Genomic DNA, 12,224 nt, shown 5'->3' with positions numbered 1-12,224 from the left:
GAGCAAAAAGAAATTCCGACACTCCGGGGTCAAGGTGGACCTCCAGACACCATCCCAACAACTTGCCAGTTGAGAAGCTCTGACGTGTGTGTTTCTCTCCCTTGTAGGAACATGGGTGACCTTTGGAGGCCAGATCACCGATGAGGTAAGGTTATTTTTCTGCTCCTGGGGTCCTCTTTGCTCACATCTTCCTGCCTTTCCACAGCCCGCCCTGCATCCCAGAGGGCTTCAGCCTTCAGAATCCCATGCTCCCTTCAAGGCCCAGCTCAGGTACCTTTCCTGCTCCCCACCCCCACTTCCTTCCTGCTGAAATGACTTTGATTTGGGTTTGTATTTATTCATCTTTGTACATAGGCCCATGAATTTGAAGCTGGATGGGACCTCAGAGGCCATCAGGCCCACCTCCCCCATTTCACAGATGAGGAAACTGAGGCCCATGGAGGTGAAGACACTTGTCCAGGACTCACAATTAGCCCTAAGTTTCAAAGGCAGGATTTTAATCCAAATTCTCTGATTCCAAATCTGATAATCTTCCCACTGTCTTCTACACCCACACCTAGTAGTATGTAAACTTCCTGGGGACAAGGACTGTGTTTTTGTTTTTATTTGGGGAGGGGGCCTGTTTTTTTTTAATCTTCTTTAGGGCTCTAACCCATAGCACCATTTTTGGATATTAAGTGTTTATAACCTCAAAGACAGGAGAGAACTGAATATGATTTTCATTATTCATATTACCTGTGTCAATCTCCCAACCTAATACCTCTAGGGAAGAGAAGAAGCATTTATTAAGCACCTACTATGTGCCAGGCACTGTGCTAAGCACTTTACAAATATTATCTTATTTGATCCTCACAAAAACCTTGGGAGGTGGATGCTTTACAGATCAGCAAACTGAGGCAGATAGCAATTAAGTGACTTGCCCAAGGTCACACAGACAGTAAGCTCAATTTGAACTCAGGTTTTCCTGACTCCAGGCCCAGTGCTCTATCTAGCTGCCTCTAGCAACCCTCCATCATTCATAAGGTCACTTCAGGCATTCTGACATTTTCACCTCTAAGCTCACGGATCCAATGAGGACTGCATAAATAGCATTCCTATTTATAAATTCCTCATTACTCTGCTTGTGCATTCGTCTTGAATCCAGATGCATTTGTTGAGTTTCATTTCTTCTTCCAGTAGCTGAGTTTTTGGGTTAAAGATGAACACAAGGAAAAAAACCAAGAATTCTCTGTGTTTCTAAAAAAATTTTTTTTATCTATACCTATGATTTCATCAGGCTGGGGAGCTCCCAACATGCAAATTCCCTCCAACAACTCATCTGATTTATAGTTTTAAGAGAATTACCTAAAGTATAGAAAGGTGTCTTTCCCTTGATTACACCAATAGTTGGTGTCAGAAGCAGGTCTTCCTGATCCCAAAGCTGCCCCACTCTGCCCTTTTACTGCTTTTTTTAAAATGTATGCATCAATGTAACCAAAAAATTGCATTACCTTTCCCTGGAGGGGGAGGAGTGTACATCCTGAAAATGTGGATGGTTGACTTTAGTTTAAAATTTAATAAATGAATTTATCTGAGGATTAATTATTTGCAAAAGTTGCTCAGTTGATGACTTCTTTGTAGGGAATCTATATCAAAACAGAATCAGTTACTTTTTTAAAATTTTAATTTGTTAATTTAATTTGATTTGTTCATTTAGTTACATAGCTAGTAACTTGTGCCATGTGTGAGCAATTCACAGGTTATTGCTTCTGCATGACCCTAGCTGAGAGAGCAGTAAGAAGCTCCATAAAGACCAAAAGAAAAGAAGGAGAGTGATCCAGAAATGGAATGGACTGTCTTAGTCACCAGTGAGTTCTTCATCAGTGAAGGCCTTTGATCCAAGGCCAGATGATCACTTGTCAAGTGTCTTATAGTTAAGAATTCCTCAATAGGGTGGGTTTTAGACCAGATTACTGCAGAAATCCTTTCCAGATCTATGAAGGTTTTAGGATTGAATATCTAAAGAAGAAATAATATTTTAAAGAACTATGATGTCATTAGGCTGACAACCCCAAGAATTATTTTATTCTGATCAATGAAACTATCTAGTTTGTGAATGCTTTGAGAAGAAAGTAGCAATCATTAGAAGTTAGCATGGGTTCACTAAAAATAAGTCATATCAAACATAAGTAAATTTCATTTTTTAATTTCAAACTGGTTGCCATAGGCATAACTCATCTGTATTTGAGCCAGTTAACAGCCTCTTATTATATACTTACAGGCAAATGAAGCTCTGTGTCAGTGGTAACAGGTGATGCATGGCCTTATATTCTGAATCATCCACATCCTCATTTAAAGAGAACTTAGTGAACACTTCATATGTGTCCAGGACTATTCCTGTCACCCTGTGCTCTTGATAGATCCTCTCTGAAGATCTGTCTTCAGTACTAGGTTCCATATTTCAGAGAGGACCTCAGTAATCTGGAGGATGCCCAGAGCAGAGTGTCTAAGCTGGTGAAAAGTCCTGATTTAATTGTGAGAAAGTGGTTGAAAGAATTGGGGATGTTTAGCCAGGAGAACAGAAGACTTAGGAGCATCTCATAGCCATGATCAAGTATTTGAAGGGCCATCCCATGGAAGAGAGATGAGACTTGTTCTTCTTGGCCCCAGACTAGGCACAATGGGGAGAAGTTACAAAGAAATAGATTTATGCCTGGAGTCAGGAGAAACTTCCTAACGATTAGAGCTGTTCCAAAATGGAATTCCAGGGTCTGGGAAGACTTAATCAACAAAGTAGGTTTTAAGGTGGGTCTTTTGAGTGTAGAGACAGTGTGACATAGTGGACAGAGAGCAAGCCTCTGAGCCAAGAGTCTTGCCTCCAGTGCCATACTGGCTGTGTGACCCTAGACAAGTCACTTCCCTCTCACTGCCTTCAGCAGATCGCTAAGCCAGGAAGAAGGTGCCAAACTGCGTTGAGAGAGGGAGTTTCCTCGCTTGGTCCAGGCCCCATCCCTTGGATTTGATATGGCAAAAGTAGTAGGCCAAAAGCTCGGAGGCAGGGAGGAGAACAGCCTGACATGAGCAGGGAGGGGTCTCAATGGATGATCTGTGACAATTTTTTTTAAGTTCAGGCTAGTTTTCCCTGCCCCTGAGCATGTTTCCCAATTACCTCTCCTCCGGTCACCGAGGGCTCAAGGAACACGAGCTCATTTTATTATCACCCTAAACTAAATAGAATCAGGAAGGCCATGCTGATTTTTCAATCCCAGATCACACTTTCCAAGTGTAAATCTTTTGGAGGCCGTCCCCTCTTTCCCAGTTGCCAAGTTCTGACATCTTCCCCTCTGCAGTAGCTCTTGCCCTTTGAACCCACCCCAGTCCGGGCCCGCAGCTCCTTTTGTGTGATGGATCTGAGGATTTGAAGCCAAAGACCTGAATTCAAGTCCCACGATGACCTTGGGCACATAGTAGGCACTTCATTGAGCGACCTACTCCTGAAAGGCAGGCTCGGGATACAGTGAATAGAGCACCGGGACCAGAGTCAGGAAGACCTGAGTTCAAATCCTTCTTCAGCTCATATAAGAAATAACATATTCGTGCTCATCTGTCAAAGCATCAGATCTTTTACACGCCAGGAATGATTCACACATCCACGTGTGACAAAGCTTGGCCAAAACAATGCCACTCTTTCCAGTGTCTGTCGTATCTCAGCATGTCCCAAGATTGTCCCATGAACATCAAGGTGCTGTGTTTGGCTTCTTCACTGGGTGACCCTGAGCAGATCACTTAATCTACTTCTGCCTCAGTTTCCTCAACTGTAAAATTGGGATAGTAACAGCACCCATTTCTCAGGGTTGTTGTGGGGATCGAACGAGATAATATTTGTCAAAAGTGCTTAGCACGTAGTAGGTGCTTAATAAATGCTTGTTTTCCTTCCTCAAGGTTATTGGTTAAATTGAGTTGACCTCTCACCAGAGCTTGATCTGCAAAACAAGGGAAGGATTAGACCAGAGGATCTTTTAGGCCCTTCCAGCTCTGACATTCCATAATTCTTGCCCAGACGACTGAAATAATAAACTTCCTGACACATCACCATTACTCTGTTACTCTCCTGCCAAATTAAGCATAAACTCCTGACTCTGCCATTTGAGGCCTGCCACAATCTGGTCTTAAGCAGTTGATCAATGAGCAAGCATTTATTAAATGCCAACTACCCCAAACTACCCTAGCCTTAACTCATACCCTTTCACATATTCTGCAGCACAACCATACTCTTGGCCCCCCATTCTTACCCTGTGTCAAGGGCCCTTCCCCTTACCTAGAATGAACCGTCTCTTGAAGTGCTAAGGTTGCTTTATTCCTGCAGGGCCCAACTCAGGTACCATTTCCTGCTGAAGGCTTCCCTGGCCCCTACACAGACTGTCCCTTGGCACTTACCGCCCTTCCCTGTGTATCACACTTTTGGGGGACTTGTCCTTCCCGTCATTAAAGCATAAGCTCCATGAGAGCAGGTCAGTATTGTATCTTTCTTGGTATCCTCAGAGTGAGCCTGGCATAGGTGTATATTGAATAGAGTTGAACTGAATTGAATTAAATCAGCTCTCCTTCATTAATCGGATAGCTTGAGATAGCTGACATTATCTCCCTATAGTTTTACCATTAGCTGCCTGTGTGCATCATCGCCCTTAATGGAAAAGACAGAATTCACAAGGGCCGGACAGAAGGGATCCTTTCGCATCCCTAGAGACTTTCCAAGTCAAGGCTTAGATTCCAGCAGAGCCACAGCAGAGAAATGATTTGGGCTGCCTTGATTTAATATAGTTGAGATTATCCCGTCTTGGAATCAGCGATAGATGATTTATTTGCTTAAATGAAAATCAAACGTATCATGCTGACCTGTGCCCAGCTGAACCTGGCAGAAGCGACTGTCTGGCCAAAGCAGATAGGTTGTTGTACATCTTTCTCTTCTTTTTGCCCCAATTACCTGTTCTCGAGAATCTCTCTGCTGGAACCTCATCCGATTCTCGTTCAAAGCCCATCATGATCCAGCCCCTTCCTATCTTTCCAGACTCAAAACGTTTGACACCCTTCTGCTTACTCTGCAATCCAGTGGCAGGGTTATAATGTTGCTGTTGCCTTCCCCAGGCCTCTCCAGTGCTAGAGTCTTGCCTCTATGGCCACCTTCCATCTATTCCGAATATGTCTTGTTACTACCTAGTCATTTACATGGTGACTCCCTCATTACCATGTGAGATCCTTAAGGGTACACAGTAAGTGCTCAATAGATGCTTGTTCACTAACGGATCAGCCTCCTACAGGTCTTTGTGACCATTGTGATCTGTGGCCATTAAAAGTACAGGATACAGAATTATGAATCTTTAAGTATTATGAAAAATTTGAAAAAGAAGGTGGACCAGCCAAGTAACAAGATCGAGGGTGAGCTGATAGACAGCCCAAGATCTGTTAAAAAAAAAAGATCTAGAAGAAAACCTCCAGTACATTGGGCCTCCAGCCTTCTTTGGAGGATCCATGGAAGAATAGGGCCAAGAATCATACTGAGAAAATGTGGCCGGGCTGTGACGTGGACTGATGGAGAGAGATAAAGAGGATGCAAGTGACAATGATGATGGTGGTGGTGGTGATGGTGATGATGATGTAGTAATAATAACTGGCCTTTGTACATAGCCCTTTAAAATCTGAAGAGCTCACTGAAGCACTTTTAATAAGCCCTACCCACGGTGGGTGAGTTTATTTATAAAGTGCTTATGGTAGACCCGACCTCCTGTGCCTTCCTTGCCTTGAGAGGCTGGCGAATGCATTTGCCAAACTGAGGACCCAACTCAAGTCAGTGAATTCCTTCCAAGCATTAAAGCAGTGTGGATCAATGGATAGATCCCTGAACTCTGGGCCGTAGGTAGGACCTGATTCCCAGGCTGACCATTTATTAGCTTTGTGACCTTGGACAAGTCACTCCTCCTCTACGCCTACTTCACTTTCCTTCTCTGTAAAAAGAGGGAGTAAGACTAGATAATGTCTGAGGCCCCTTCGAGCTCTAAGTCAGTAAACAAAGACAAATGGTTATGTCTAAGAGTGTCCTGGAACTACAGAGGCATGAGGAACAGCTTCTTCCTTTGTGACCACCACTCTTGTCCTTTCAGATGGCAGAGCAGCTGATGACCCTGGCTTATGACAATGGAATCAATCTGTTTGATACGGCCGAAGTCTATGCTGCTGGGAAGTAAGTGTCCTTTTTAGATTTCTTCCCTTACACATTCTCTATACAACCCTTCCTTAGGAATCTATCAGAACCAGGCAGCTCATGCTCTCTGTTGCTAATTTTTCTATGACTAATTAATAGGGAACTGTGCGAGGGTGTGTTAGTAAATATTTAACAACCAGCTTTCCAGGGGAGCATGGCACGACATGCACACAACATATTTTTAAGTTTAACCTGCAATGTTAATATTTTCTCCATCATTTTCTTAAATCTAGACACCCAACCAAACAATGAATCGAGCCCTTATGTTATTTGCCAATTTCTGAGGTATAAATGCCCACAGTGAGCATTGGCTGAGGTATGAGCTGGCTCCAGCATCCCGCTGGGACTGTGTAAATGGGATGTGGTACCCACCATCGACCCAAGAATTGTCATAAATATGGTTCCCATCCAATTTTCTTTTACTTTAAATTGCTTCGTAGAGGGAGTGTAGCAGAGGCAGAGAGTAGAAGGACTACTGAAAGAATAGGAATAAAGGTCTTTGGAGGGAGAAGCAGAAGCGGTTTGTCATTGGAGTTGACTATAGACCACCCAGACAGAAAGTGGAGAGGCATTTGGGAAACAGATCACAAGCCTGCCACAGATGTATGGCATGATATCGGTGGGGTACTTCAAGTATCTGGATGTCTGCGAGAGCTCGTGAAAACTTCTTGACTTGACATTTTCATCCTCCAAAAAGTAGAGGAACCAGCAGCAAGAAATTCTATCATGGATCTTCTTCTCACAAACAGGGAGGAGCTTGTTTTCTGGGGTGGAAATGATGGAAACCCTGGGGAGAAGTGACCAACCCATATGAGGTGATGTGGGAGGAGAAGAAATCTGGACGTAGTCTGACATTTGGAAAAGGGTATTTCAGGGAGTTCAGAGGAAATATTGGTGGGTCCCATGGACCAAAATGTTACAGGGAAAGTCAGATCAGAAAGGATGGAAAATGCTCAAGAATGAAATTCTAAAGACAGAAGGGAAAACAGTTCCAGTGAAGAAGAAAAAATAGAAGTTGTGTGAAGAGACATATGTGGATGCCCAGAGAACTCACCAACCAACTTAGATTTCAAAAAGAAATGTATGGAAGACAGGAGCAATGCCAGGTAAGGAAAATGAATGCAAATGTAGCACATTCATGGATGCTAGATCTCAGAAGGGACCGAGGCTGGCCAGGGAAGTTAAGGACAACAGAAAGGGGCTTGTTTAGTTAAACCGGGGGAAAAATAGGATCAGAGGAAGGGTGGAGGCTTTCTTTGGGGTGGATGGGATGATAGCCCCCTCACTGCCCTTGCTGAAATCGAATCACCCAGCCCAGGCTAACTACATCCTGGGGTCACAAAAGAGCCGGGGACTGTGATTGCTATGGTTGTGGTCAGTGATATCTGAAAGCTTGCGGAGAAAGAGAGAGATGCCCTAAAACCGGAGAAAGATAAGTATACCAGCTCTCCAGAAAGAGAAGAGCAGAGGGTCTGCTAGTTATAGGCCAATGGCTTTGGGAAAATCCTGGGAAGGACTGTTAAAGAGATGGTTGGCAAACATCTGGAAAGAGCAGCAGTGATCACAAAGAGCCCACAAGGCCTGATTAAGGACAGGTCGTGCTAGGCTCCCTTCATTTCCTTTTCTGACAGGATCAGTCAACCAATGCACATTTATTAAGTGCCTTCTGTATGCCAGACAGTGTGCTAAGCACTGGGTTACTAAGCTAGTGGAGGAGGGGTGTGCTAGGGATATAATTTCCCCAGATTTTAGGGAAGGTTTTGATAAAAGTATCTTATGTTACTCTTAGAAAATGTAAATTATATCATGATACCCTTGTGGAGGAGATAGGGAAATGTAGACCACGCCCATCTAATACAATTGGATGGATTCAAAGAGTGATTGTCAGTGGTCAACATGGCAGGAGGTCTCCAGTGGAGGGATCTGTGCTAACAAGTTTCATCAGTGACTTACCCAGAGGAACAGATGGCATGCTCAAAGTATTTTTGGATGACCCCAAGCCGAGAGGGATGGCTAATAGGACAGGTGACCAAGTCAGGATCCAAAAGGATCTGACTGACAAGAGCCCCAGGCTGGATTTAATAAAGGGAAACCCAGAGGGGATAAATATAAAGTCCTGTGCTAAGGTACAAAAAATCAGCTTCACAAGGACAAGATGGCAGAGGGCTGGTTAGGGAGCTGTTGATTAGATTGTGAGCTCCCTAAGGCAGGAACTGCCATTCGCCTCCTTTAATACCCTGTGTGCTTAGCGCACTGCCTGGCACATAGTAGGTGCTTAATAAATGGCGCACTGCCTGGCACATAGTAGGTGCTTAATAAATGTTGATTGAGTTACTCTAAAATGAATCCAGGCCATGAGGCTTACTATGAGCTTGCTGTCACTGAAGCAAAGAAGCAAATGACCTTGGGCTGTATTAGGAGGGCCATAGCTTCCAGAAACAGGGAGATGAGAGTGCTGTTGTACTCTGCCCTTGTCAGACCTGATCTGGAGCATCCAGTTCAGTTTATAGAGGACATTGGGTGTCCAGAGGAGGGCAGCCAGGATAGTGAAGGACCTTGAATTCATGTCAGATAAGACTTGGCCAAAGGAACTGAGGGTATTTAGCCTGGAGAAGAGATTTGGGGACCCAGGATGTAGCTGCCTTCAAGTACTTGAAGGCCTGCCGTCAGTGGAACAGGGATTATTAGAGTTGTTCGGTTTGACCCCAGAGGACAGAATGAGGAGCAATGGCAGGAGTTACAAAGAGCCCAGTAGAGGTTTGATGTCAGGAGAAACTTCTGCACTTAGTGCTATCCCAGAGTGCAATGGGCTACCTTGAAGGGGGTGGGTTCCAGTTAGAGATTTTCAAGCAAGGCCAGATGGCCACGTGTGAGGTATGTCCTGGTGGGGATTCCTTTCTGCATCAGCTGGACTAGATGGTGGCTGAGCTCAGAGTGAGGAAGACCTGGGTCCAGATCCTCCCTCTGATGCTTCCTCGCCAATCCTGGTCAGTATGATAAGAATGATAAGAAGGGCTAACACTCACACAGGTTTGTATCTCATCTGACCCCTCCAGCAGCCCTGAAAAGGAAAAGCTCCTGCTTCCCCATCTCACAGATGAAGAAAGGAAGGCCCACAGATGTTACCTGGCTTACCAGCTAACAAATACTTAAGATGGGTGCTTCTATCCAGGTTTTCCAACCCAATTCCAACATTATTCATTATGCTTTGTTCCTTGGACAACTCTCTTAACTTGGGGTCCATGAAGTTGGTTTTTTTAAATATATTTTTAAAATATATTAATAACTGCATTTCAATCTAGTTGGTTTCCTCTGCAATCCTATGTGTTTTATTTTATGCATTTAGAAACATGATTCTGCAAAAGGGTCCATAGGCCTCAGTTGCTTTGTCTATAAAAGAGGGATAACAAGGGTTTGTTGAGAGGCTCAAATGAGAAAAACTCCGAAAGCCTTAAAGCTCTCTAGAAATCAGTTGGTTAATTTGTTGATTTAATTAATTTATTAAGCGCCTATTGTGTGCCAGGGCAGTTAGTTGGCACAGTGGATAGAGCACTGGGCCTGGAGTCAAAAAGACCCAAGTTCAAATCTGGCCTCAGACAGATTTGCCTCAGTTTCTTCATCTGTAAAAATGAGCTGGAGAAGGAGATGGCAAACCGCTCCAGTATCTTTGCCAAGAATACCCCAGATGGGGTCACAGAGAGTTGGACACAGTTGAAAAACATTCAACATTAACAACAATTTGCTTTCTTTGGCTTTGGGAAGTTATTACTCCCACTGAGGCAGGCCCACATCATGAGGGGAGGGGGAACAGGGCTCTTTGTCATAGGCTTAATGAACTTATAATCAAATCGGAACAGGAAAGAGCCTTCTGTCCCTCCGGTGCCCATGGTGATCCACCAGGCAAGGTGCTTGATTAAGCCCTCCTACGTGCAGATGACCTGTGCCCAGTCCAATGTTCCTTGATATTTTTTTCTCTTAATGCTGCAATTAGGGCTGCCGAGAAGAAGGACCTTTTACCCTGGAGTACCGTTTTAAGCACTTAGTGTCTCTGCAATGATCTTTCTTCCTCAATTATGGAGAAACACAGCCCACTCCAGCCCCGGCTATTGGCTTCAAATTCAGAGAGTGGATGTAATCAGATCATTCCACTCTCCTGCACCCAGTTTCCAAAAGCTGTCTTTTGTTTGCTAAGTCATTCACTTGAACCCTTTGTCAATTCTTCACCATGGCCAGAATTTTCATGAGGTGGGATGGTATACGGAATATGGAGTCTAGTTTCAGGAAAAAGCCTAGGGTTCAAAATCTGGCTCTCCCACTTAATACCTGTGTGACCCCCATATATGTTACTTACCTTCCCTGGATCCCCCTTTCCTCGTTTTTGAAATGAAGGAGATTTTTTGTTTGATTTCTGCCCATCACTGTCATTATCTACAAGCATTGATTAAGCACCTACTGTGTGCCAGGTGGCTAGGTAGTGTATTGGATAGCATCGGGCCTAGAGTCAGGAAGAACAGAGTTCAAATACAGCTTCAGACACTTACCACTTACTAGCTCTGTGACCCTGGGCAAGTCACTTAACCCCTATTTGCCTCAGTTTCTCTTACTCTTTTTTGAGGGGGGAAAGCAGGGCAATTGGGGTTAAGTGACTTGCCCAAGGTCACACAGCTAGTAAGTGTGTCAAGTGTCTGAGTCTGGATTTGAACTCAGGTCCTCCCAACTCCAGGGCTGGTGCTCTACTCACTGCACCACCTAGCCACCCCTGCCTCAGTTTCTCATTTGTGAAATGGAGACACACTGAAGAAGGCCAACCACTCCGGTATCTTTTCCAAGAAAACCCCCCCCCAACACAGATAGTGGGGTCACATAGATTGGACATGACTTAACAATTGAACAACAACCAACGTTCCGGGCACTGTGCTGAGTACTGGCGATACAAGGAAAGGCAAAACAAAGACCCTGCTCTCTAGAGGTGCTCATGGTCTAACGAAGGGGAAAAAAAACATGCATGTAACTGTACATACTAGAGATATGCAGTGTAAATGGGAAGCCATCTCAGAGGGAAGGTGGGAGCCCTGAAGGGGACCTACCCGCAGAAGGGCCTCCTGCAGAAGGCAGGGTGTGACCTGAGGCTGGAAGAAATCCAGGGAAGCCAGTAGGCAGAGATGAGAAAGGGGGGTATTCCCAGCCAGTGAAAAGAAAGACATGGAGTTGAGAAATGGGGTGCCATAGTGCAAGGAAACACCAGAAGACTCTGGTGCTCTGGCACATGGAGAGACGTATAAGAGGGGGGTCAAGGTAGGAGGGCATCGGGCTGTGAAGGGCTTTTCATTAGTACAAGGAATGGTCAGTGTGGAAAATCCTTCCTCTAGAGTCTTAGAGGATTTCCTGAGGTACCGAGAACTCAAGTGATTCGACAATGGCCAAAGAGCTGGACTTGAACCCAGACCATCCTGACTCCAAATCAAACCCTCTAGCCACTGCACCACCTTGCCTTTCCATATAAGGGAGAGCATGGACTTTGAAATCCCTTCCAGAGCTAACTCTTGCAAACTGTCCACAGCCTTTGGTATTCTAACCTGTGTAGATGGGAAGCCTTAGTACTTTATCTTAGAGTCCTGCAGGGTGATTTGTGCCTCATTTTATTTTATTTTTCACATAGCACTATGAAATTGCCTCTGTACTAGGACCTTATACTAGAAGTCAGGAAACTCAACGATGCCATTGGTTTTCCAGTGACTTTGGGCAGAGCTCCTCCCATCAGTGGGCAAGAAAAGATGGCTGCACATTGCCTGAGGTCCCAGATCTCCCTCTAGTTGGTGTCTCTAGCCAAGCTTCTACCAATTTCACATAGAAGTGATATGCCTTCCCCTCCACCCCAAGCCACGAGCTGATCTGGGTCTGTGTTGTTGTTGTTTGTTGTTGTTGTCAGTCTTGTCTGATTCTTCAGGACCCCACTTGGGGTTTTCTTGGCAAAGATATTGGGGTA

General features: G+C 44.6%; 1 protein-coding gene across 2 annotated transcripts in view; it reads left to right on the top strand.

The window, feature by feature from the left end:
• KCNAB2 (potassium voltage-gated channel subfamily A regulatory beta subunit 2) overlaps positions 1-12,224 on the top strand; it is a 105,152-nt gene that overhangs the window by 57,023 nt on the left and 35,905 nt on the right. For both annotated transcript variants that reach the window (XM_036744661.1, XM_036744660.1), the window contains 2 exons: positions 108-145; positions 6,138-6,217. In XM_036744661.1, coding sequence (XP_036600556.1) covers positions 108-145; positions 6,138-6,217 — 118 coding nt within the window. The remainder of the gene's footprint in view (positions 1-107; positions 146-6,137; positions 6,218-12,224) is intronic.

The sequence above is a fragment of the Trichosurus vulpecula genome, chromosome 2, assembly GCF_011100635.1.
Source record: "Trichosurus vulpecula isolate mTriVul1 chromosome 2, mTriVul1.pri, whole genome shotgun sequence".
Taxonomy (NCBI): Eukaryota; Metazoa; Chordata; class Mammalia; order Diprotodontia; family Phalangeridae; genus Trichosurus; species Trichosurus vulpecula.
Note: the sequence above shows the minus strand (reverse complement) of the source record. Positions and strands in the feature narration are given on the sequence as shown.